This window comes from Myxine glutinosa, chromosome 8 (genome assembly GCF_964187855.1).
Source record: "Myxine glutinosa chromosome 8, kmMyxGlut1.1, whole genome shotgun sequence".
Lineage (NCBI taxonomy): Eukaryota > Metazoa > Chordata > Myxini > Myxiniformes > Myxinidae > Myxine > Myxine glutinosa.
The window spans coordinates 99391957-99417937 of NC_136268.1; the positions used below are offsets into that span (position 1 = coordinate 99391957).

The 25981-nt window shown below is 42.6% G+C and overlaps 2 protein-coding genes across 5 annotated transcripts in view; both read right to left on the bottom strand.

The window, feature by feature from the left end:
* Positions 1-21440, bottom strand: part of XPR1 (xenotropic and polytropic retrovirus receptor 1) — a 186052-nt gene extending 164612 nt beyond the window's left edge. The window contains exons 1-2 of one of the 4 annotated variants that reach the window (XM_068124915.2): positions 21125-21440; positions 4435-4486 (exon numbers count right to left, since the gene is read on the bottom strand). In XM_068124915.2, the coding sequence (XP_067981016.1) occupies positions 4435-4486; positions 21125-21193 (121 nt within the window). In that variant the 5' untranslated portion in view covers positions 21194-21440. The remainder of the gene's footprint in view (positions 1-4434; positions 4487-21124) is intronic. The other 3 variants (XM_068124917.2, XM_068124918.2, XM_068124919.2) reach the window with 3 other exon arrangements.
* A 2670-nt stretch (positions 21441-24110) lies between these two features.
* Positions 24111-25981, bottom strand: part of RNPC3 (RNA binding region (RNP1, RRM) containing 3) — a 72180-nt gene continuing 70309 nt past the window's right edge. The window contains exon 16 of the mRNA XM_068124930.2: positions 24111-24242. The gene's annotated coding sequence lies outside the window, so the exon portion shown is untranslated. The remainder of the gene's footprint in view (positions 24243-25981) is intronic.

Here is a 25981-nt window from a genome sequence, read left to right on the forward strand (position 1 = left end):
CTACAACTATGAGCGTGCGATTCACAGAGCCGAAGCACCAAAGGAGCAGGCTTGCATGTCAGCCGCCCATGAAAAGGCATTCAACTCAGTACTGGAACACATTCAAACCCAGGTCATCCAGCAGAATAAAGTTCTACAGCTTTCTTCCTTGCGCTTGCTCTATGTCGAGGAACTGAAACTGAATGGATATGAGAACTCAAATTATCGGTCAGAGAAACTACTGAAACGCCTACAGAATGACCCAATCAAGGAGCATATCCACTTCACGAAGGTTGATCATGACAAATGTGATGTCATTTCTTTCTGGCTTGTGCACAGCTCAAACATAACAGTTTCCAATGCTCTCGCACGAGCATTCACACTCGGAAGCACAAACAAGAACCAAAATGTTGCCCTCCAACTTCGCCAGGGTATTCTACAGGCTTTCAGAGAGTGTAAAGACCAACCATGGCCACCAACAGCTGAAGACATGGAGCTCAATCCTGAAGACATCCTACCTCCAGACCTTGTCCGCTTTCTCAGCGTGCTAATGACTGGCAAGGAGGGCATCGAGACAGAAAAGGTGAAGCGTCTGGTCTTCTCCATTGGACAAGATCTGTGCCGTGCAGTGTCAGATGGAAAATGGAAGTTACCAAAGCACATTCTCCTCTGTGTGACTGTAAGGCACCTGTTCCGAAGCAAACAGCTCACCACAATACTACACAGGCTTGGACACTCTGAGAGCTACGATTTCGCCTTGGAGTTGGAAACTGCTCTCGCCAAGGTCCTGGATGAAGTCTCAACTTATCGTACACCACAAATTGTGACAGGAGAGGGCAACCTTGTATTCCACTGTGAGTGGGACAACTTGAATAAAACCACTACCAGTGTGCACGGCAGCAACATTGTAAACAGTGCTGGAGGAATCATGGTGCAGGAGGTCAAGCCCGGGTTCGAGAGCAGCAAGGACCGAATGCTACCTACCATCAATAGGTCACAACAGCGTAGCCTGAAGGTCGACACACCAAAAACTCTCCCACCCTTGCACTTTACTCGCGTTGGCCCGAAGTTCCCTGAAGGCTCATCATTCACACCGCCAGCAGAGAATGACACAGTCTATGCCACTACGATGCAAGAGTACTACATCTGGCTCTTCATCAGATACATCGGAAGCTGTGGCCTGCAGCCTGTGCCTGGGCTAGGGGGTTTCACCTCTGCAACTGGTTCTCCCCCACCCAGCAAATCAACAGTCGACTACTGCACGCCTATCCACCAACCGATCACAGACAACGCAGTTGTTCGTGAGCTACTGAAGCGTTCCGAGGCAGCAACTGCTGAGGTGGGTCAGAGATGGGTCCTGAATACATTTGATCTGGGTGTCTGCATGAAAGCCCTTCCCATCATCTGGCGCTGGCCAAATGAATTTGCTAGTCATGTAGTAACGATTGGACCCTTCCACACATCCATGAACTACATCGGGATGCTCACTGGACACAAGATGCGTGGTTCTGGATATGCAGAGATTCTCTTTGAGGCACAACTAGTAACAAGTGGATCTCTCAAAGGTGTTCTCAGTGGAAAGGCCTACGCAAAGTCCCTCTTTTGCCTCAAAACAGTGTGTGAGGCAATGGAGAGGCTGTTGATGGAGAGATTCACTGAGGAGGAGAACATCATGATCTCTGACCCCGCTGTGCTTCTCAGAATGACCCAGTCTTGCAACCGAGAGCACCTCGATGAAGCCCTCAAAGACCCCTCAACTCTACTCCTCATCAAAAAGTACCATGCCTTTGAGGAAAAGGTGCGCAAGGGCCACCTGGGGAAGACAGCTGCCTTCTGGATGTCGTTCATTACCCACTGCCATCTTGTCTTCATGCTCCTCCACTCTGTGAAGACCAACAACCTCCAGCTGTTTCACAAGTGTAACGGAGAGATGGCAGATATCTTCTTCGCCTTTGACGGACACAACTACTCCAGGTTTGTGTAGCATACATGGTAAAATGTATAACCATCACTGAGTAGATTTTAATTGATACTTGGGTTCATGTATTATGAGAGGAGCTATTCCAATAAATGTCTACAGTATTTCCCTCTCTGTACTTTACAGATATCTGACTTGGCTGGAAGTCCACCTGACAAATCCACCCTGGTCAGGGAGTCCACCCAAGTCCACCCTGGTCAGGGAAGCATCGCCAACTTGTCAACGTCTCTGAGCTGGCAGAATCCCTGGGAGAGGACTACTGTGCCACTCTCCTGGGGTACTATGTGTTCAGCGGAGAAGACTGCACCAGTGCCTTCAAAGGGAAGGGAAAAGTCGGGCCCTTGAAAAAGCTGGAGAAGAATCCCAGGTTTCACAGGGCATTCGGTGAACTGGGTGACAACTGGGATGCCAACCCTGAGGTGGAGAGGCAGTTAGAAAAATTCACCTGTGTGATGTACGGCCAGAGTCGCGAGTCATCAGTGGACATTGTCCGTGCCAAGCTGCTACGAAAAATGGTGGGAGAGGACAAGACCCTCACATCCAAGTCCAAGGTTGATCTGGCTCGCCTTCCTCCATGCCAGTCTGCCCTGAAGCCGCACATCCAGCGTGTGAACCACCGCGTAGCATTGTACAAAAGAGCCGATCAACCTATCATCGAAAAGCCAAAACCTTATGAGGAGCAAGGATGGATAAGGACTGATGAAGGACTGTTGAAACCAATGTGGTCCAGTGGTCCCATCCTACCAACCTCACTGGTGGATCTTCTGAACACAGGAGAGCACGAAGAGGAGGAGGAAGAGGAAGGAGAAGAAGAGTTTGACTCTGACGATTTCGATGAAAATGATGATGACTGACTCAGTGTAGAATCACTAATGCTAATGATGTTTATCTAAAACAAGCAAGAGAAGAGTGGTCACATTGAGTGCTAGGACTATTTTGACAGTTGTAATATTTAGAAAAATAAAACTTTGTGTTAACGTCTGTGTAGACGGACCTTAATATGAGTCTATTATTTCGTAAAACTGTGATTATTTTGTAAATAAAGCACTAATTAGCATACTAGTATACCATAGACACATGTAATCATGTTATGAATAGTTCTATCATGATCTATGCCCTTCAAAACATGGGTCTAGACACCTTCATTTTTCAATTATCTGCAATATTGGCTGAGATATGTCAAAAATCGTTTTTTTGATAATGGCAGCAGTAATTTGCATAAAAATGGTATGTGGGACATTTTTTCAGCTTGGGGCCATAGCTAGTCATTTTCTACACATTTTTTCCAATCTAGAAACACTGATTAGAAGTATATCTCCGGGGGGTGCAGGGGGACCTAGTCTTCCTACTACAATGAGGATCAAATAAAAAAATAACAATTTTAATGTTTGTTTTATCATCAGCTGGCTCATTTAAAGCACTTTAGAAGCAGTATGGAATTCCTGCAGCCTCTTCAGTCAAAATGCACAACAAGCTGATGTTCAGCAGACTGTTTCACGAGTGCTTTAAAGTTTCCCAGTTATTCGAATAGCAGAGCCAGTTTGAGCTCTGCTATTCGAATTATATGTTTATTGTGTCAGATAATATTCTTCTTCTCTTCTCTTCTCTTCATTAGGGTTGAGGTCTGATGCTACCGATCTTCTTCCACGCCTTGAACTTGATACTCCGCCACTTCCCTTTGCTTTCAGCAAACTCTCTCCATTCTCCAACACCTTATTGATATTCCTCCTCACACAATCCTCCCATCTCAGCCACGGTATATCTGTTTTCTTCCTATCCCTGCTCCCTCAAACTATCTGCTCTCTTTGCAATTCTCTCTGCCTCCATCTGCAACCAGTGCCCAGCCCACTTCAGCTGGCTTTTTACCAATCTCCCCATCAAGCTCATCTGCACACCAATCTCCTCAGTTCAACCCTCCTCCTATCCACCCTCTTCACTCCCACAATCCCCCTGCTTCGTTGTCTCTGCCAATGCAACCATTTTGAGACCGTAAAGGTAGGCCAGCATTACACAAGACACCAGGACTTTCCCTTTCAATTTTTGCTTCATATGTTTGTCTGCAATCAATCCCGACATGCATTCACACCCACCCGTACTCTTCTCCGCACCTCTGCCTCAGAACGACCATCCTTGGTCACTGCCCTCCTCCCTCGATACTCAAATCCATCTCTTCATCTGATCTCCTTCCCCTCTAACCCGATATTCTTTTTTTTTTTTCCCTCTGCTGCCAGACAGACCCACATCACCCGTCTTTCCATGCTCATCTTCAGTCCATGTTTCAAGAATGCCTCGTTCCACTACCCCAGTACTCCCCGCATCTCTCCCTTATGCTCCACCACAACCAGATCATCCAGATGTAAACATCTTTCCCAGAATACCTTTCATTTTGACTCTCCTGCTTACCAGCTCCATCACAATGATAAACATGAGTTGGTTGAGAGAAAAACAAACAAAGAAAAACAAAATGAATAAAATACCTTCACGTGGAGGAGCATCTTCTCTGGCAGAATACAACACCTCCTTGAAATTCTGTGCAAAAAGAAGAAGAAGAAAATATATGCTTCTGCAAAGATTCCAAAACAAATCATAATCATGGATCATGTGCTATACAGATCGCAAGTTCTGCCGTAGCAGTTTCTTGGCTAGGGTTCCAATCCTGGATTGATTGCTCCTGCAACGCAACTAATAATCTCAAAAGTACAGTATTGGCTGAAGTAAGGGAGGTTACATTTTCCCCTAGAATGAAAAATACTTTTGGCTTCCAGAAGCAGTAAGAAAAGCCAGCTTAATGTCCTACTAAAGGACCTTCTTGTTTAACTTTTTAACAATAAATAAATTAACTTTCTTGTTTAACTCATTTTACATATTGTGGAAGTGTAGGGGCTAGTTATTGCTTAATTGATTAAATAAAATTACACTTCTTGGCTGTAAGGAGGTCGTAAATGGCTGTTTCTATTAAACTCCATATTAGCACCTGATGGGCCATTTAAACAAGCCTTTTCAATTCTCCATCATTTTATAATCACTTATAGGTAGATTAAAATTCACAACATACTCTTTTCATATATCACAAATGAAACAAGAGCAATCAGATTGCCCCCCAGGATGTATTTTCAGTGGTTTTTAAGGCTTTTGTGTTAAAACAAATATGGCGGCCGAACCACGTAACCGATGACGTCTTTTTTTTTTTCTCCACTAATATATTCCAAGATTATGCTCAAGAAATTTCATCTTGATCGGATGAAGTTTTGTACTTGTCAAATTATGGCATCATAATGGAGGCACCTATGACATCATCATTAACTTATTTTATTCCCCATGGAGTTCTTTACAATAAGCCATGTCGCAATTTTTTCTATTCAGCGCATTCGGAGATATGGAGGTGCAAAGTTTTTCAGTTTATCCAAGATGGCGGCCGAACCACATGACCTATGATGTCATACTTATTTAAAAAATTATACAGGTGGAGTTGCACCTATAAGGAAAATTTCCTGTCAATCGGACCAACGGTTCAAGAGAAAATCATATTTCTTCTGTGCGGACAAAAAGAAACAGGCAGAGACAAACAGACAGGCCCACTCTTCTTGTGCAAACTGCTCCAGTTCTCCCAGATTTGAGGGGTGCCTTCTCCAACTGCTGTTTTAAAATCTCCCCACAGGTGTTCAATGGGATTTAGATCTGGACTTGATAATTTAGATTTAGATCGTTGCTTGCCACTCAGAACAGTCCAGCGTTTTGTCTTGAACCATTCCTGTGTGCTTTTTGAGGTGTGTTTGGGGTCATTGTCCTGCTGCAAGACCCATGACCTTCGACGGAGACCCAGCTTTGACACTGGGTTGAACATTGCGCTCCAAAATGTCTTGGTAATCACATTAGACCGTGGGCCGTCGGTCAGAATTCTTAACTTTCGTGACCCACATCGAGTAACTAATCAATGTTGAAATATTATTGTCCAAAAACATGTTTAAAAGCATACCATATAACTCGGCAATCTCAGAACTCCACCATTATTTTAAAAAGTGGAAAAAAACCTCAATAATTTCGACAAGGACCTCGCTAAAATTATCCAGTCATAGTTGTCCTTTCATAAACGCATCGGACTATCCCATAAGCAACAGCCAATCAGATAACGCGTTTCAAAGAAGCAACTCTAGCAAACATGGCGACGCTCATGTCGTCTTCGGATGCTGATGCCAGTGGTGCATCTGCCGATGATTCAGAAGGGACATCATCTGGATTTTGCTGTATGCACGTCATTGCAACGCACAGCAGGGTTATTCCTCTTGCCGAGAAATCCTTCAAAAAATTCAAAGAATGTGCTAATCTCTGGAAGGAAATCGAAAACACGCCCGAAAGTAAAGTAGCACACAACGCAGACCGCTATGGCTGGGACTGTGTATCAGCGGCAGAGGCACCGGCAAAACAGCCGCGGCATGTCGACGATGATGATGAAAGAAGTGGGAGGTAAGTACCTAGATCTTGACTAACTTTTTGTTAGATCTAACTTTAATTCCAGTAATAGGGTAGTCTAGATATAAGTTCAGACTCTAACTTAAGTCTAGAATTTAGAAAGCTTTCCGTGGCTCGGACTGTTGAAATTTGAAAACCTCCGTGATCAGGTGATTCGGACAGACGGGAAATCAGACAGACGGGAAATTTCACCTCTACACTGTTCTTCAGATGAATAAATTATATATTTTCTACATACTTCCTCACCTTCAGGCCGATGCTCATAGTAATAGATATTAAAAAAAATTAATTTACCTGTATTTTTTCTAACCTCAGGAGAAAACGAGGCACTCCAGGATATCATGCTGAATGCTACCGCCATTTTTGCAATATTACTGAGATCAACCGGGCCATTCGGAGGAATAAAAGGCAAAAAGGTAAAATATACCAACTTTACTTTTGTTTTCTCATCTACAAAAAAAAAAAAAAAATTTTGCAATTGTGTTTTAAGTGGAAAACCAAGAACCAAATCCTATTGAAAATAGTTATACTCACGTAAAAGGGTAATTATGAGTTGATATTGTAATTTCCAAAATCAAGTTTATTGCCTTTCATTGATCGACCTATCTTGGCTTAGTAATTTTGTAACCAAAAATCATTTACCTAAATTTGCTTAATTTTTTGATAGATATTTCTAATTTATAATTCAATAGGTTATATCAATTGTAATTGATTATTTCACAAATTAGTACAGGAAAAAAAAAAATCACATCTTGCAAATCATATATTGGTATGTATGTACATATTCGTAATGATGAATTTAATTTTGTGTAATTTTCAGAGGCTGCAACGAGCACATCAAGACTGGCTGTTATTCCAGAAGTTGAAGACTCGCTAGATGAAGAACCACCCAAGAGATGTCTTCGCTCCTCAATTGATAAAGCGACACCATCTGTTGCAAGACGTGAGCATGTATTGCCAGTACGATGTGTCATCTCATCTGTTTGGAATGGAAGCTTTAAAACAGCTGTTCACCACCATCTCTTATCTTCCCCCATCCAAAACCTTGATCTTTTCTACCCCCGCTAATTCACCCCAGATCCACCTTGTTTGAAATTCCAACTTCTTTCCTGGAAGTCCTGGCAGTGTCCAGTGTCCATATGTTTTATACCTCTCCCACTGCCCCCTTCCCACGCCCCCCCCCCCAAAGCCCTCGCCCTCTCTCAGATCTCTCGATGTCTCCATGTCTCTCGGTCCCTGCTCTCAAATGTTGTGTTTGTGTCCTTCCCCCTCTCTCCCCATCTTGTCTACCGCTCCCTATGTTATATGTTTTATGTGTCGGTTTGTCTTTCTGTGTGATTAATGTTCGCTCTTTCACGAGCCTCGATATTGTATACAAAAAAAAAAAAAAAAAAAAAAAAAAAAATCTGCAGAACCAACCAGTATGTGAATGACTCAGGAACAGGGAAGAGAAAGGTTGAGAAATTAATGAATTGTGAAACCATGAGTGGGGGGCAATTATTAAATGCTGCAATGATGAAACAAGATCAAAGGTTGCTCTTAGATATTAGGGATAAAGACCTTGTCGCAATGGAAGCAAAGTACCACAAGTCATGTTACCTAAGGTATACTAAAGTAGTTCATAAATCTCAGACAAAAGTAGAGAGTTCACAGCAATTGTATGAGAAATCATACCAGAGTTTTTGTAGTAAAGTGGTTGAGGAGAGGATAATCAAAGGAAAAGAGATTCTGCGACTTACTAAGTTAAACAGATTATTCATTAAAGAGGTGCAACATGTGGAAAGCATTGATGCCTCTTCATTCAAATCTGGTCGTCTGAAGACAAGGCTTAGGAGATCATATCCTGTTCTCTGCTTTTGCAAGCCATCACGTCAAAGTGAGAGTGACATAGTATTTGTTGAAACACTTGATGTTGAGGAGGTGGTAGAAGATGTTGTTGAAGATGTGACTAGTGAGGACAGCGAGAGCAGTGAATCAATTCTCCCAGACCAAACATGTAGAATAGCACAACCTTTAAGGGAACTATTCCATGCTGCTCAAGAATTGAAGGCATCCATGAGTAATGTGCAAGCAAATACAGTATGGCCTCCATTAGCCAATGATATGTCAGTAGATAAGATAAATGAGCTCATCCCTACTAAGTTGTACAATTTTCTAGCATGGAGCACTAGGGTAAGTGAGGATGTAAATGAGTCTGAAAAGGTTTCAGTCCCTGATGAATCACAACGACGTCTGCTTGCTGTGGCGCAGGATCTAATGTACATAAGATCAAAAGGAAGGATGCTTCTTCCGAAGCACACGTCTTTGGCAATGTCCGTAAGACACATCACGGGCTCGGCCAAGTTGATAGGAATCCTAAATGGACTAGGCCACAGTGTGTCCAATTCAGTCACTTTAGAACATGACACGGCTCTTGCAAAGAGGCAGCTTGCCCTGGGTGTTAACATTCTTCCTGCAGGTACTCAGTCTTCATTTACCACTGTTGTCTGGGACAATAATGACTTCGGTGAAGAAACCCTGTCTGGTAAAGGTACTACGCACAACACAAACGGTATCCTACTGCAATGGCCTTCCACATCACTGTGTACTGATATACAGTCTCCACAACCCATACCTTTACCAAGAACTCGAGAGAGATCAATTCAACCCCCAGAATCCAACATAAAGAAGTACTTTGGAAACAAACGTGCTGGTCCTGAGCCATATGGAGTTGATGTTTCTCTGATGGAAGAAAATCACCGTCCAGTCCAACAATCTGCAAGGGACTTGGATTTGGTATTGAGACTGATGAAAATGGCCGAAGTATCTGACAAGATCTTTCCTGGGTGGACTGGATGCAACACCTTGCTGCAAAATGAAGTTCCAAGTGTCTCGACAATAGGCTATTTGCCAATTATTGATGCAAGTCCCACGGAATATGACACTGTGTACACTATTCTTGACACAAGTCTTCAAATAGCAGACACACTTAAGCAGCAAGAGATAGTGGCAGTTTTCGATCAAGCCATCTACTCCAAGGCGCAACAGATCAGATGGAGCAATGAAAGATTTTCAAAGAGATTAGTTCTTCGTCTTGGAGCTTTCCACTCTTCCCTTGCAATGCTAGCATGCATAGGAAAAAGATTCAGGGATGCTGGCCTAGAGAACTTAGTAATTGAATCTGGGCTTGTGGCTCAAGGTTCTCTGAATGGTGCCATGAATGGCCACCACTATAACAGAAGTTTACGTATGCACAAGTGCCTGGTAGAAGCGATGGAACGGACTCGCTGGCAGTGCTTCATGGATTCGCTCGGTGATCATGACAGGGATCAAGTGTCGGAAGTTCTGATGAGACTGCACACATCTTTCCCAGGATCAGCTTTCCTAGAGTGTGTGCAGTCAGATGATTACAGGCAATGCATGACACTCTACCTCAACTTCATCGGGGAACAGTGCCAAAAGAGTCCAACTTTTGTAGTGTGGTCCTCGTACATCGAGACGGTGCAGGTGTTGATGCTCTTCATCAGAGCTACCAGAGAAGGAAATTGGGACCTGCACCTATCATCCATTCGGTCATTTCTTCCTTGGCTTTTTGCCTATGACCACATCAATTATTCCCGTTACCTACCAGCGTACTGGCTCGGGATGTGTGAACTACCTGCCTTACACCCTGCTGTCCATGAACAGTTTGTCAAAGGCCGATTCTCTGTCCAGCATCAAGATGGCCATGGATTTTCTCAGACTGCATGCGACCAAACAATAGAACAAACCTGTAATCGGGACACAAAGACCAAAGGTGGAATGATTGGTTTCACTACACAGAAAGGAGCCGTCTCGCGATGGATTCTCTCTCAACGAGAACGGGCTGCCGAACGGGTGTAGTGTTCACAACTTCACACTGTTAACCTGCTGCTGTAGCTTCATTCCATTTAGCTACTCTGTTGTGACACAGATATACGTGTAAGTTCTGGATGAGAGGGTAGCAGAGAAGCCTGTTATTTGGCCCCCAGATTGGACTCAGACATTGTGAATATTATAATAGGGCTGTATTTCCATGAGTCAACAGTCTGATTATTATCTTTTGGGTTACATTAGGCCAATAGCTATGAATAATTTGAAAACTGTTTATTTTTTTTTAAATGTTGTTTTGCTACAGCCCTAAAGTGTGCCAACATAATCTAATATGACATAATCTAATCATAATATGACAGAGAGATGAGAGAGTGGGGTGGGATGAATTGGGCTCATTTGCAAAGATATATTTCGTTGAAGTGCCAATAATTACTTTGAAAATAAAAGATGTATGTGTATGTAAATGTGTGTGTGCGTGTGTGTGTGTGTGTAAAATAGGGCACATTAATTTTGCAAGGAAAAGTTTCTTAGAAGTGCCAATGATTTCTTTGAAAACATTTCCAAAGAAATATATTGGTGAGTGCATGTGTTTATCTGGTTTTGTGTGTGTGTGCGTGCGTGTGTTTGTATGTGTGTGTGTGTGTATGTGTAGCTCATTGATTTTTTTTTACCGTTCTCTGTCATGTAAGTGTTGCTGTGTTTCAATTTGTCTATTTTCCATAGGTTTGTACATAACTTTTAATTTCTTGACAAAAGAGGGTGCTGTGCATCTGGATGATTAATACTAATTAAGAATACTAATTAGTGTGCAACTTTTGGACTTGCCGAGTGGTGAATTCTTGTTCAATGATTTTTTATCTCCCATCAGACAAAAATTCACGTGGTTACCAGATGTGGGTCACGAAAATGATAAACTAGAAGTATTTCCACTGCTTGGCCCATGGTCTACATTGCGCTCCAAAATGTCTTGGTAATCACATTGCGCTCCAAAATGTCTTGGTAATCTCCTGATTTCATGATGCCATGCACGCATTCAAGGCACCCAGTTACAGAGGCAGCACAGCAACCCCAAAACATCACTGAACCTCCACCATGTTTGACTGCAGGGAAGGTGTTCTTTTCTTTGAAGGCTTCATTTTATTTTCTGTAAACATGGAGATGTGCTTTAAGAAAAAGAAGCTCTAATTTTGTCTCATCTGTACACAGGACATTCTCCCAGAAAGATTTTGGCTTGTTCAGGTGCGTTTTGTGAAACTCCAGTTGGGCTTTCGTGTCTCTGTCTCTGTCTCTCTCTCTCTCTGCAGTGGAGTCTTCCTGGGTATCATACCATGGAGCCACCTTTCATAAAGTTGGCGACGGATGGTGCAAGTTGAAACTGTCGTATATTGTGTCTGAAGGTCAGCTCGAGTCTGTTTAGCAGTTGATCGAGGTGCTTTCTCCACCATTGGAACAATCCTTCGCTGTAATCCTCAATCAAGGTTTCTCTTGCGGCCATGTCCAGGGAGGTTGGCTGCAGTGCCATGGGCCTTAAACTTCCTGATAACATTGCGTATGGTGTACACAGGAACATGAAGGCCTCTGGCGATGGACCTGTAGTCTTGAGATTATCCATGCTTGGCCACAATCTTGTGTCTGACCTCCTCAGACAATTCTCTGGTTTTCTTTCTTTTCTCCATGCTCATTGCGGTACACACAGACACAAAACAGCAGAATGCCTCCTTTTCTCTATTCAAACTGATTGAATGAGCGATTTTTATATTGCAGGCCCCTGCAACCCACAGGTGAGGTTCAATTCCAAAGTAATGAAGAATCACCTGCTTGAAATCTAATTATTTCTAACAACTTCTAAAAGGTGCCAATATTGTCCGGGCCATTTTAGGATTTCTGTGTGGAATAAGCTAAGAGTTAGTAATTTTTTCAGCTTTCTTATGCCTCCGCCGACAAAGTTGCCGGAGGCATTATGTTTTCGGGTTGTCCGTCCATACAGGCCAAACCTCGTTTTTCTCAGCAACCACATATGTCCGATTGAGACGAAACGCAAGTTAGGAGTGACACCCATGCAGAATGTTTTTTATAATAATTGTGACGTCATGGGTCACGTGGTATGACAGCCATCTTGGATTAAAAGCAAATAATTAAAAAATTATTTCTCGGAAACCGCTGAATGGAAAAATTTGAAACTTGGCACATTGTCAAGTACTCCCAATGGGGAACAAAAGCATGATAATGATGACATCACAGGTGAAGTGGTATACCAGCTAAAAATGTTTTAATCAAATTCCTTATCCTAAAAATCTGAAATTGCATACACATGTTGTATAACCCATTTGTACTGAAATATTAAATTTATGACATCATAGGTCACATGGTTTGGCAGCCATATTGGATTGAAGGAAAATATTAAATAATTACATCTCTGAAACCACTCACCCTATCTATGCGAAATTTTACAAATATGTAACAGCACTGTTGCATATAGTTTGAAAATGATGTCATAGGTCATGTGGTTTGGCAGCCATCTTGGATAGAAAAATGAACCTTATCCGATCACGAAACTTCACAAACGTGATCCCCTACCCATACATATGCAGAGTGATTGCATCTACCCATTGTGGGACTATGCAGAGGCATATTGACGACAGTCACATTGTTCGTTTGTTTTGTTCCACTGCAAACCAAAGAAATACATATGTAGATACCAAAAGATTTGATATTTTCAACAATTTTCTGGAAGAAATGGTGTATTTGAAAAAAGTGCAACGGTGCCAATATTTTTAGCCACGACTGTAAATGTACTGTAGGCATTTAGAATCTGGGATGTGGGTAAAACACATTGTATCGAGCAATCAGCCTTGAAAAAAAAAAAGTCTCTTTACGTGACATCTACGAGGGGGTAACAATAAGTGCCTTCTCTACCATGTCGTTGTAAAATCTGTTTACTCACTCTCTTATTGGATGAACTGCAATAACTTTTACTTGTATGATTCCCAAGCTCAGATTGGATAACTACTCCAAGAAATCTTTTAATAACCTGAACGGCCTTATCAGTATGTACGTCAGGGATAGCCTTGACCATTAATGAGCCTCTTCCATATAAAAACCATGACTTTTCTGCCGAACCTTTGAAAGAGCAGATCGGCAAAGACTAGACAGGGGTATGTATTGTGTTGTTCATCGCCATGGTGATTCTTGCAATTGATTTTGATTACATGTGATTCTGTATTGTGATATTCTGGTCTACTCTTTCCCGTGCACGGATTAATAACTCAGTGTACGTATCAATAAATATTTCAAATTCACCTATTTGAGGAGAATAAATTATTTTTCGACAATACCAAAGGATTGTACTTCATGATAGATTACTGGATTGGCAAACAAGCCAAATTAAACCCACTCAACATCTCTTCCATTTCACAGGAACAGTAAAGAACAGCTCCACTCAACTGCAGACCAGAAAACTTGTTTCCAGTTGTAAGGAAAGACAAGCAATATCCATCACAGCCTGCATCACATATGTTCTTGAACAGCATAATCTATGATTATAAGTTTGCATTTCATCTTATACACTCAACTTGAGATGCTGCTCAATTTTAAGGAGAAAGACCAATGAAAGGCAGCCACTTTGACGAGGTTCAACCACATGGAGCAATTTTTATTTCCCGGCTTACTCTGCATGACAAGGTGGAATCGGCCCGCTGAATCACGCCCTCATGCTACATCTCTTAAACTTGGTCCCGACCATTCCGGGTAAAAAAAAAAGGTTCTACTGCATTAGTGTGTTTACTGCATTGAAAACTCTAATTGCAACTGAAAGAAGAAGAAAAAAGAAAAAAAAAAGATGGTATTCATAGAACTAGCAATGGTACCCGCCCTATGGGCGGGGCTTCAATTGGGAGGCCGAAATGAAAAGGTAAAATATCAGAAATTGAAGGCTTTTTTATTTCAAAGGATTCATATAAACATCCGTTAAATCATATCACACGCAAATCATCAAAATCTAAACAGTATCTTACTATAATTCACCAAATTTTCCCACAGTGATAGATACATTATGATCGCGATCGTGAATCGTGATCGATAATAGTGTTCACAATCGCTGTCGTATGTACTCCCAATACGTGTTTCCTTCAGTTGAAATGGGTTAGAATTCTCTCAAGCAGGGATTCAACCCGTGTCCTTATAAAAGGTCTTTGTCCAAGGTCACCGAGTTCGATCGGTGCAGCCGTTTGTGCGGCACCCGGGAAAACAACATCGTCACAATGAAAACATCGTCACAAATTTTTTTTTTTTTTTTTTTTTTTTTTTTTGTATACAAGATCGAGGCTCGTGAAAGAGCGAACATTAATCACACAGAAAGATAAACAGACACATAAAACAAATAACATCGGGAGCGGTAGACAAGATGGGGAGAGAGGGGGAAGGACACAAACACAACATTTGAGAGCAGGGACCGAGAGACATGGAGACATCGAGAGATCTGTGGGAGGGAGAGGGCTTTGGGGGGGAGGCATGTGAAGGGGGGGAGGCATGTGAAGGGGGGGGGGGGGGTGGGAGAGGTATAAACATATGGACACTGCCAGGATTTCCAGGAAATAAGTTGGAATTTCAAACAAGGTGGATCTGGGGTGAATTAGTGGGGGTAGAAAAGATCAAGGTTATGGATGGGGGAAGATAAGAGATGGTGGTGAACAGCTGTTTTAAAGACCTGGAGGGAGGAGAGGGATTGAAGGGAGTGTGGGAGTTTGTTCCACAGGCGGGAGAAAAGAGGAATGAAAGAGTGAAGGTGAGCAGAGAGCCGAGATTTCGGCAGTTTAACCATCAGAGGGTTGCTGGCAGATCTTGTGCGACCTGTAGGAATATTTGGGGGACAGAGCACAGAGAGAGCTGGGGGAGCAAGGCCGGAGAGGAGTCGGTAGAAGACAGAAAGACCACCTACCTGCCTGCGGTGAGTGAGTGAAAGGCCCTCAGAGATAGCTTCATCGCGGGAGATTCCAATGATTTTGAAAGCTTTGGATTCAACAGCGTGAAGCCGAGCCAGGTGTGAGGCAGGAGCACCAGCCCATAGGGGAGAACAGTATTCCATAGAGCTGCGGATGAAAGCCTTGTATGTGGTGAGGAGCTCAGGTGTGCCGAGGAAGGACTTCGCACGACGGAGGATGCCCAGTCGGCGACTGGCTTTGGAGGCCAGCTTGGAAATGTGGTTTTCCCAAGAAAGATCATGGCAGATAGTGAGACCCAAAAGCTTGAGTGACAGAACTTCTTGGAGAGGATTGTTGAGAAAGTAGATGGGAGGGTTGTCCAGTCGATCTTTTCGGAGAGACATAGTAAGAGAGTGAGATTTGGCAGGATTGAAAGACATGTTCCACTTGTTTGACCAGTCTGTGATTTTGTCCAGGTCTTCAGAGAGTGAGGAGGCTGCAGACTGCCGATCTGAGGGAAGAGGAATGGAGCGGCAGAGAGTGGAGTCATCAGCAAAGAGATAGAGAGGATTTTCCAGAGAGTCAGAGAGATCATTGATAAAGACCAGAAAAAGCACAGGGCCCAGCACACTTCCTTGGGGAACTCCAGCCTGAACAGGAAGGGGAGATGAGAGAAATCCATTCAGGGCCACACGTTGACTACGACCAGAGAGGAAGTCCGCAAGCCATGCATGGAGATTTCCATGGATACCATAGGAGGAGAGTTTGGTGAGCAGAGCTGGGTGCCAGACCGTATCAAAGGCTCTTGATATGTCAAGGGAGACAGCTCTGATTTCCTGTTTGGCATTGAGGACCTCCATCCATTGTTGAGACAGCAGAAGCAGCATGTCCAGAGTAGAGTGACCTGGTCTAAGTGACCGCATAACAATGAACGTTATGCGGGAGTCCAAACCTGAGAATGCTGGAGACCAAAGCTGAAATTGGAAAAACGAAATAGCCTATTTTACTCTTGGAGATCCCAGGATTACCCACCCAAAATATCGTTGTGATCGGTTCAGCAGTTTTTACGATACCTTCAAACGGACAGACAGACGGACGGACATTTGGTGAATTATAGTATTATACTTACCCTGCTCAGTCAACTTGTTGCGAGCCGACTTGTTTTTGAACGTTTTTTTTTCTTCTTCTTTGATCGAATAAGGCTGCCAGATCACGTGAGCAATGACATCACAAATTTACATTTTCTAATACAATTGTTGCATATATCACGCTCAATAAATTTCAAACTGATCAGACTAAGCATTGTTCCTGTCAAACTATCAAGTCATAATTACAGCACCAATGTCATCATCGTTAACAACACATATTCCCCATATATGGAGTTCTTCACAATGAGCCACATTTCAATATTTTCTTTGGAGCAGTTTTGAAGATAGACGTGTAACGTTTTTCGGTTTTTTCCTAAATGGCGCCTGTACCACATGACCTACACCCTTGTAATTATCATTATAATATTCTACAGGAGTAGGCACTCCTATAATGAAAATTTAGTGTCCATCAGACCAACAGTTGCTGAGAAAAAAATTAATAATGATCGGATAAGTGTTGTACTTGTCAAATTAAGACGTCATAACGAAGGCACCGATGACATCATCATTAACATACCTATACCCCATGGGGAGTAGTTAACAATGAGCCAGGTATCAATTTTTTTCCATGGAGTGGTTTCAGACAGAGGTGCTAAGTTTTTCCAAGATGGCGCCTGTACCACGTGACCTACGATGTCATAATTATCATTAAAATATTATACAGGAGCCGCTCATATTCTGAAAAATGTGTCCATTTGACTAAGTGGAATTTTTTTTTTCATACTGATTAGATCAAGTGTTATACTTGTCGAATTATGATGTCATAATGAAGGCACCGATATCATCATCAACATATCTTATTCCCCATGGGGAGTACTTGACAATAAGCCTTGTTTCAATTTTTTATATTTTTTCCCCCATCGAGCAGTTTGGGAGATAAAGGTGTAACGTTTTTCAAGATGGCGTCCGTACCACGTGACCTATGACATCATAATTATGAATAAAAAAATATTCTACAGGCGGAGGTACTCCTATGGTAAAATTTAATGTCAATCGGACCAAAGGTTGCCGAGAAAATGCATTTTTAAAATGCAGACACGTACGCACCCGAATGCCTAACCCTGATTTTCGCTTCGAGCGCGCAGGGTAACTATCAAACATAAATAGGTCTTCTTCCTCTTTCGCATGCAGCAAAAGCTGCGGGTAGCATAGTTTGCTGGAGACGCAGGTGTGCTGCTGATGTAGTGCCCCCTGCAAGTTATAGCAGGAATTTACATTCCACCATATAAAATACAATGTCAGTTTGTGTGTTTACTGCAGTTTATTTTTGAGGATAAAACAAATGAGAAAAACATTTTCCATGAAAGAGTAATTATGTCATGGAAATATAGATGGTAGCTTGCAAAGCAAGCCTCAATGGCGGTGCACAGAAGCTTTTTGAAAAACAATAAATACAAGGCGAAGGGAGGTGAAATTCACTGCACGTGATGTGCAACGTGCACAGAGCAAAACTAGTGTTCATTTACGTCCGTTATGACGTCTCATAAATAAATAAAAAGATACAAGCACACCCGACACTAGGCCAATAATTCAGACTTTGGCACACTCACGAGGCTGTACCATCGAATAAACTGTTCCAACCCATCCAATTCCAACCCATAAACGGTTCCAACCAGTTTAAACCCTGGTGTTGGGCTAGCTAGGGTGCCGGCTTAGGATCCTCGGATCCTGGGTTCGAATCCCGGTCGATCGCTGAATTAACGCCAGGGGGGTTGACTCAGCCTGTCATCCTTCCGAGGTCGGCAAATTGAGTACCAGTTCACTGGTAATTCCCCGTTTGTCGTTAAAAGGCGGCAAACAGGGTTGGCGTCAGGAAGGGCATCCGGCCGTAAAACATTGCTTCAAAAAGGGGACCAAAAAAAAACAACAACCACGGTTCCCGAAAAAGGCCAACCCCCACTTTGCGGGGAAAAATGGCCTCTAAAGGTGGTTTTGTTTTTTTAACCCATCACTTTTCACTGTCTTTCATACTAGCTGGTTTATAATGTCAGCAGTAGCTCGCCTACGCTTCGCAATTAACACTGGAATCTTTTAACGTCCATAAACCAATGCCGGCAGACGGGACACCAAATTTAACATCCATCCAAGAGACGGCACACACAAACTGATCCTGATCGCATCGTCCTGCCTGGCAAACACCTGCTCTAACCAGTTTAAAGCTGGCCCAACAATCGAACGGAGAGTGTGAATACCTCTCGGCCATCATGCCAGCCCATCAATAGGTAAATATGTGTACAGCAAACAAAAACATAACCTCAGGAGCACCGATGGCATCCGGCACCATGCCAAACAAATCTTCAAAACAGAACTGTTTTTGAAAGGTCCACATTAATAATCTGTTAAAGAACCATAAAAGCAAGACTTAAAGAGCACCATAAAGAAAATAAAACTAAAAATAAAACACGAAGAATCCCTGACACAGACAATTCTTTTTCTTACTATACTTGCAAAAAATAATTGCAAAACCAACGTCAAACACCAAACACCTCATCCTGGGGACATGTCTTCATGAACACTTCTAGTTCTATTGTATAATTGTATTGAGATTTGAATAAATCAAGAGAAAAGCCATGAATCCATTGAAAATGAAGAGGAACATTTATTGCGTCAACCCATGAATACCTCTCATCTACTCAGTCACGTGGTGCAATGTATTTGATTCGATTACATTCGAATGAGGCTGTACACCACATTTCCTTCTCTCTTTAAAGAAATATGCTGTCACTCAGAATTACAATGATATAACAGTTCAAAGGCAATGCCCTATAATAAGTCCATTATTCTTACAATCGCAGATATAGAACAATCATGATGCGCACAATCTCAGTAGACCATGAACGTACTCCATCAATCTCTCAGCCAAAAGGGGGAATTTCTAACCCTGGGCAGGTTGATCATTCACTTAACCTAGTCACATGATGCAATATATTACATTACAATGAGGAGCAGACGGGACGCCAAGGACAGCACAACTTCTGGCAAGGATTCGTGCTAAACATCAGCCATACTCCTTGAACTTTGACTCCTCTTGAAGGAAAAGTTAGAATAAAAGAAAAGTAAATAAACTAGAACGGCACTCAGTAGAGAGCATACCTCCGCCTGGTTGGCCACATCACTCAATGGTGAAGAATCACTTTTAAAATTCTACTAGCTGGATCTGGATCTTCACCAAAATTGAATCGATTCTTCCTTGTCACACACACAACCTATCCAACAAGTTTCGTCTAAATCCGTCCATAACTTTTTGAGATATCCCGCTATGTATCGTTTTGGCCCAATCTCCCAATGGTGAAGAATCACTTACAAAATTAAATAATTCTCATATCCGAATCCATATTCAGATCTTCACCAAAATTGAATCGATTCTTCCTTGTCACACACACAACCTGTCCAACAAGTTTCGTCCAAATCCGTCCATAACTTTTTGAGATATCCTGCTATGTATCGTTTTTGGCCCCATCTCACAATGGTGAAGAATTACTTTTAAAATTATAGTAGCCGAATCCGAATCCTGATCTTCACCTAAATCGAATCATTTCGTCCTTGTCACATACGGTACATCTCTGCAAAATTTCGTCCAAAGCCGTCCACAACCTTTTGAGATATTTTGTTCACAAACAACCAAACGGACAGACAAACAGACAGACAGACAGGGGTGAAAACCTTTGGTGGCAGGGTTAACAAAAGAAAGCACAATTTATCAGTCAATAACATTTTTTTTTTTAACCTAGAGAAAAATCGTGGAAGTTGCTCCAACGTGAAAAAATAAAATTTGAGCCCTGCTTATTAGTCATCACTTCTTAAGTTCATTGCAGCCCCGCCCCCTTCTCCCATTTAGAAAAATCGAAAGAATTACTGAAGAATTACTTTTAAAATTATAGTAGCCGAATCCGAATCCTGATCTTCACCTAAATCGAATCATTTCGTCCTTGTCACATACGGTACATCTCTGCAAAATTTCGTCCAAAGCCGTCCACAACCTTTTGAGATATTTTGTTCACAAACAAACAAACGGACAGACAAACAGACAGACAGGGGTGAAAACCTTTGGTGGCAGGGTTAACAAAAGAAAGCACAATTTATCAGTCAATAACATTTTTTTTTTTAACCTCGAGAAAAATCGTGGAAGTTGCTCCAACGTGAAAAAATAAAATTTGAGCCCTGCTTATTAATCATCACTTCTTAAGTTCATTGCAGCCCCGCCCCCTTCTCCCATTGTTCAAACGCATCACCGCGAGCCGATTGATCCTCCAATCAGAATCATGAGACGGTACACTGAGGTACAGATAACAAATTCCACAACACGTCAACAATCAGCATCGCTCTCCTTCGGCAATAAATAAAAATAAAAATAACTTTCGGCCGAATGAAAGCTTCGTCTCGATCCCCGTTTTAATTCCTTCAGGTTTTATCATCCGTACGTGCACGACATCAATGTACATGTTGCACGTGTCGTACTTTTATTTGCATTCTGAGGAATAAATAGCACAAACTTCACAGAGTACGTTCGAGTAAAGCAGCCGCGGCCACAGACAATCAAATCGTTTATTTCCACAATGTTAATTAAATCGTTGTTGTCAAACTTATTTATACCAATTGACGTTTATGAACGACACATTACACAGAGAATATAGACTGAAGATTTTTTTTTTTAAAGAAAAAAAATTCACAACAACAGGAAATGCACGGACTGTCGTTGCTGGTTCACAATCATTGCGGCCTATCGGTGTTTGCTAGTCGACCGGCGGACACCACTCGCTGTAAAGCCCGGTGCGCCGTCGCAGCTCCCCGGGCCTCACCTCGTACTGGATGTACTGTTTGCGCCATTCCGGCGTGATGTGCGCCGTGAGATGCTCTGCGAACTTCATTGCTGCATGCTACCGCTCCCGAGCCGATTCGCTCCTTCCGGCCTTCCTTCCCCACGCTCCTGATGTCCCCGTGCGAACTTACGCCATTGCCTCAGCCTCGTTAACCCACCGTAACCTCCACCGCCTTCCAATGACCAACGAACGTATATTCCCTTTATCCTGTATCGCTCACTCAATCATTCACTCCGTCGCTCGCTCATGCTTGGCGTGACATAAAGACCACGCCCCCACGCACCACGTCAGAACCACGTTTTCTCTCATTTTCTCCGATCCGTCTTTCGTCGATTTGTCGACTGTCGTTCTTCCCTTGTACATGAAGATATATTACCATCTGGTTCTCTTATTCTTCCCTTGTACATGGAGATATATTACCATCGCGTTCTCTCATTCTTCCCTTGTACATGAAGAGATTTACCATCACGTTCTCTCATTCTTCCCTTGTACATGAACAATGAAGAGATTTACCATCACGTTCTCTCATTCTTCCCTTGTACATGAACAATGAAGAGATTTACCATCACGTTCTCTCATTCTTCCCTTCTACATGAAGAGATATATATTACCATCGCGTTCTCTCATTCTTCCCTTGTACATGGAGATATTTACCATCGCGTTCTCTCATTCTTCCTTGTACATGGAGATATTTACCATCGCGTTCTCTCATTCTTCCCTTGTACATGTAGTGGGGCAGATATGTGAAAAAGATGTTCATTTCCGGCAGAAAGTGTGAAATTTCGCATACAGGGGTATTTTGGGGCGCTGATTTCAAAAATTGGCGGATCCAAGAGATCTAACCAATGGACCGGCCGCCATCTTGAATTCCAATATGGCCGCCAAGACGAAATGTTGAAATTCCCTATCTTGGGTTCTAAATGACCTGTGGCGCTGAAATTTGGTACACAAGGGTATGTTGACATGCTGAGTTCAATAATGCAATAATTTGAAATGTCTGACAAACGGTATGGCCGCCATTTTAAATTCCAATATGGCCGCCAAGACAAACATCGATGTTTTCATTGCTTTAATAGCACAGTGTACGGTAATGTCATAATGTTAAATCATTTGAGCATTATTATGATAACTGGAAAATTGTTGCATCTCAAATCTACTGATGGGTTTGTAATTTTGTCGAAGGCAGTAGAAATTTGGGAAATTCAGCGCCCCAAAATACCCCTGTATGTGAAATTTAACACTTTCTGCCGGAACTGAACATTCACATGACATTCCAATAATTTATTTTTTTAATGTTTTTTCTCTTTCAGATCCAATGTCGAAATCAAAGAAAACATCGTCAACAATTCCAATGCCAACAGACTGGAACATTTGCGCTCTTTGCCAGAAACGTTCTGAAAATGAACCACGAAGAGATGCACGTAAGGGCAGCAATCAGTCATGTCTAGACGTCTACGAGAATCTTGCTCAAAATCTCAAGGCATTGAATGATTTAGGTGCCTTGCCTTGCGGGATAAACATTTCCCGACTAGATGATGGTTGCGGTATTGCAGAAACCCTAGCTGCGCATGCTGCCAAATGGCACAAAAACTGTTATGTGCAGTGCAGCAGCTCTCGTGTGGCCAGGGCTGAATCAAGGGAAAGAAAGCAAAGTTCAGACCTTAAACTTGGTGAAGAAACTTACTCGCCTGTTAAGAAAAGACTCAGAACAAGTTTCAAATCTCCATCCGTTGAACAGAGTACTGCTAGCACATGTTTCTTTTGTGATAGCATTATCAGTAATGAAGAAATAGTCCACAGAGCGGCAACAAAAAATGTAGATTCCAATGTTCGATTGATGGCAACAGAATTGAGGGATACAAAACTCCTGGCTAGATTGTCTGTAGGTGATATGACGGCATCAGATGCTGTTTATCACAAGAAGTGCATGACTGTTCTCCACACTCGATACAGATCATTTGTAAGAAAGAATGAGGAAGCCAGTTCAAGTGAAAATATGCCACCAGAATCAGTAGCTTTGGCCGAATTGATAGCCTATTTGGAAGAAATGAAGTGTACAGATGACAGTTACATTTTCAAGTTAGCCGATCTCACAAAGCTTTATACAGAACGTCTGGCACAACTGGGAGGTGATATCTCAAAGAGGATTAATTCAACTCACCTTAAGGACAAGCTTCTCAGACACCTTCCGCAACTTGAGGCACAGAAGAGCAACCATGAAGTGGCACTGTCATTCAAAGAGGACATTGGTGAAGCTTTATTGCATGCTTGTAGACAAAGCTCTGACAACGACGCGGTCATTCTCATGAGAGCTGCCCAGATTGTGCGCAAAGATATTTTGCAAAAGCAATACCAATTCAATGGATCCCTAGTTAACGAATCATATAACAACTCACCACCATCATTGGCAGCGTTGATGGAAATGATTCTTGCTGGTACAAACATACAAAAACAAAACGCAAACAACAAGGGAGGCGTCTCTGTGCAATCCTTAACTCAACTTGTAACATTCAACACTATGAAACGAGGAAGGTTGGAAACTACAGCAGTACGTCACAATTTGAAACGTGAAACATCACTGCCACTTTACCTGGGTCTTCTCATTCATAGCAAAACAAGGAAACGGGATCTCGTTGACGTTCTTTTTCAACATGGTTTGTGTGTTTCCTATGATCACATACTGGAGGTATCCACAGATGAGGCCAACAGAGTCATAGAAATATACAAACATGACGGCGTTGTGTGTCCAACAAAATTGCGAAGTGGAATATTCACAACAGGCAACCTAGACAACATAGATCACAACCCATCATCAGCATCAGCACAAAGTTCATTTCATGGAACCGCGTTATCACTGACACAACATGTTTCACATGACAAAAGTGGCAGCATTCGAAATCATGAGAATGTCACTGAGAATGAGAACAAACAGCGCTCCAAAACCATAGCCGCCCTTCCTGCATTTTACAGTGATGTGCCTCCTGAAACATTTCCAACTAATAATCCCATTCCAAGAAAACCAAAAGGTCCATCCACTCCAAGTGTGTCCTCCGGAATACAGGACAAAGAAAGTCAGTGGCTTTCGTTTGTACAAAGTCTGCAGGAGAAGGAAGGTCTTGAGAGTGAAGATAATATCTCCTGGTCAGCATACATGGCAAATCTGCAGGTTGAAGTTCCTCGGCCTCCTGCAATTACAGGACTGCTACCTCTGTTCCGCGAGAGTGCTCACACATTGGCAATGGTGAAGCATGGAATGAATTTAATCAAGCAGGCGACAGAACTAGTAAACCCCGGACAAGTTCCAGTTCTGACCGTTGATCAACCACTCTATGCAATTGCAAAGAAGATTCAATGGACCTGGCCAGGTATATATGGTGAAGACAAGTTTGTTGTGATGATGGGAGGACTTCATGTAGAGATGGCCTTGTTGAAAGCGATCGGCAGCTTCCTGGAGGGGAGTGGCTGGGCAAGTGTAATGACCAGTGCTGGTGTAACAACAGAGGGAAGAGCAGATAGTCTTCACAAAGGTTCGCAAATATCAAGGTCACAATGGGCACACCAAGTCACAGTAGCGGCGTTGTACGCTCTGCAGCGAAAGGCATACGATGACTACCGGAAAACATGTGAAACTGAAGATTTGCAATCATTTGATCTTTGGAGCAAGAAGATGGCTACAAAGTACCCCCAGTTTTGCTACTGGAATAAAGTCCTGCAGTTGGAGTGTCTTCTCTTGGCATTCATAAGATCACAACGGGAAGCCAACTACACGCTCTATGTGGAGACTCTCACGGCAATCATTCCGTGGATGTTTGCCATGGACCATTACCATTACGCCAGATGGTTGACAGTGCATGTAACAGACCTTCAGGAACTTTCAAACGATTCCATGGATATCCATCGTGAATTTGTCAAGGGGAACTTTGTCACTCAGAAGTCATCACACAAGTTCTCTGCTATGGCACACGATCAGATACACGAACAGCAGAACGCTTATGTGAAAGGTGATGGTGGAGTCATTGGAATTACTGAGAATGAAGGGGCTCTTCGCCGGTGGATGGTAGCTGGTGCAGAAATAGCCAGAATCCTGAATGAGTTTGAGGACCAGTTTCAAAGACAGAGGCAAACTGATGTCCGCCACCACGAACAATTGCCTAGTGTCCAGAAATCCTTTGCATCAGATCTCAATAATGCAATCAGTTCCTTTGAAAAACTTGGAAACCCGTTTGCGGAAGACAGTAATGACTTGTATGTGCTTGACACAAAGGTCATCATGCCTGATGAAGTGATAGCCGCAGTGCGATCCATGGAGGACACTGGCAAAACACAATTTGACGGATTTGTGGGGCAGCGAATCAAGGATCCTTCTGACAATTTCTATGATAGCATTTCAAAGAACAATCTGCCACTGTTGAAATCGAAGCCCAAGAAAACACCTGGAAAGTCTGAGGCGAAGATTACACGTATGAAAAGTAATGTGGAGCTCTTCTCACGAATGTACATTTCTTGCCAAACTAGAGATGGTGATCTTAACACATTTTATGAATATGAGTGTCATGGGTGGCCACCTGCATTGGCTGAAGGTATCAATACAATGCGGCCACCAACCGGCAAGGCTGATCTTTTGCCCTGTTTGGAAGCTTTAGCACAACGTCCTCGTGATGCGCCCAAAGGAGAAGTTCGTATTTTCGATGGGGCTGCCTTAGTCCATCATTTGGAGCCTAAGAAGTGCAACAGTGTGATCAGGACATTTGGTGACTATGCACAGAAACAGGTCCTTCCGTACATTGCCCGAAAGTTAAATGAGGGGACTGTGATGCGTGTTGATGTGGTGTGGGA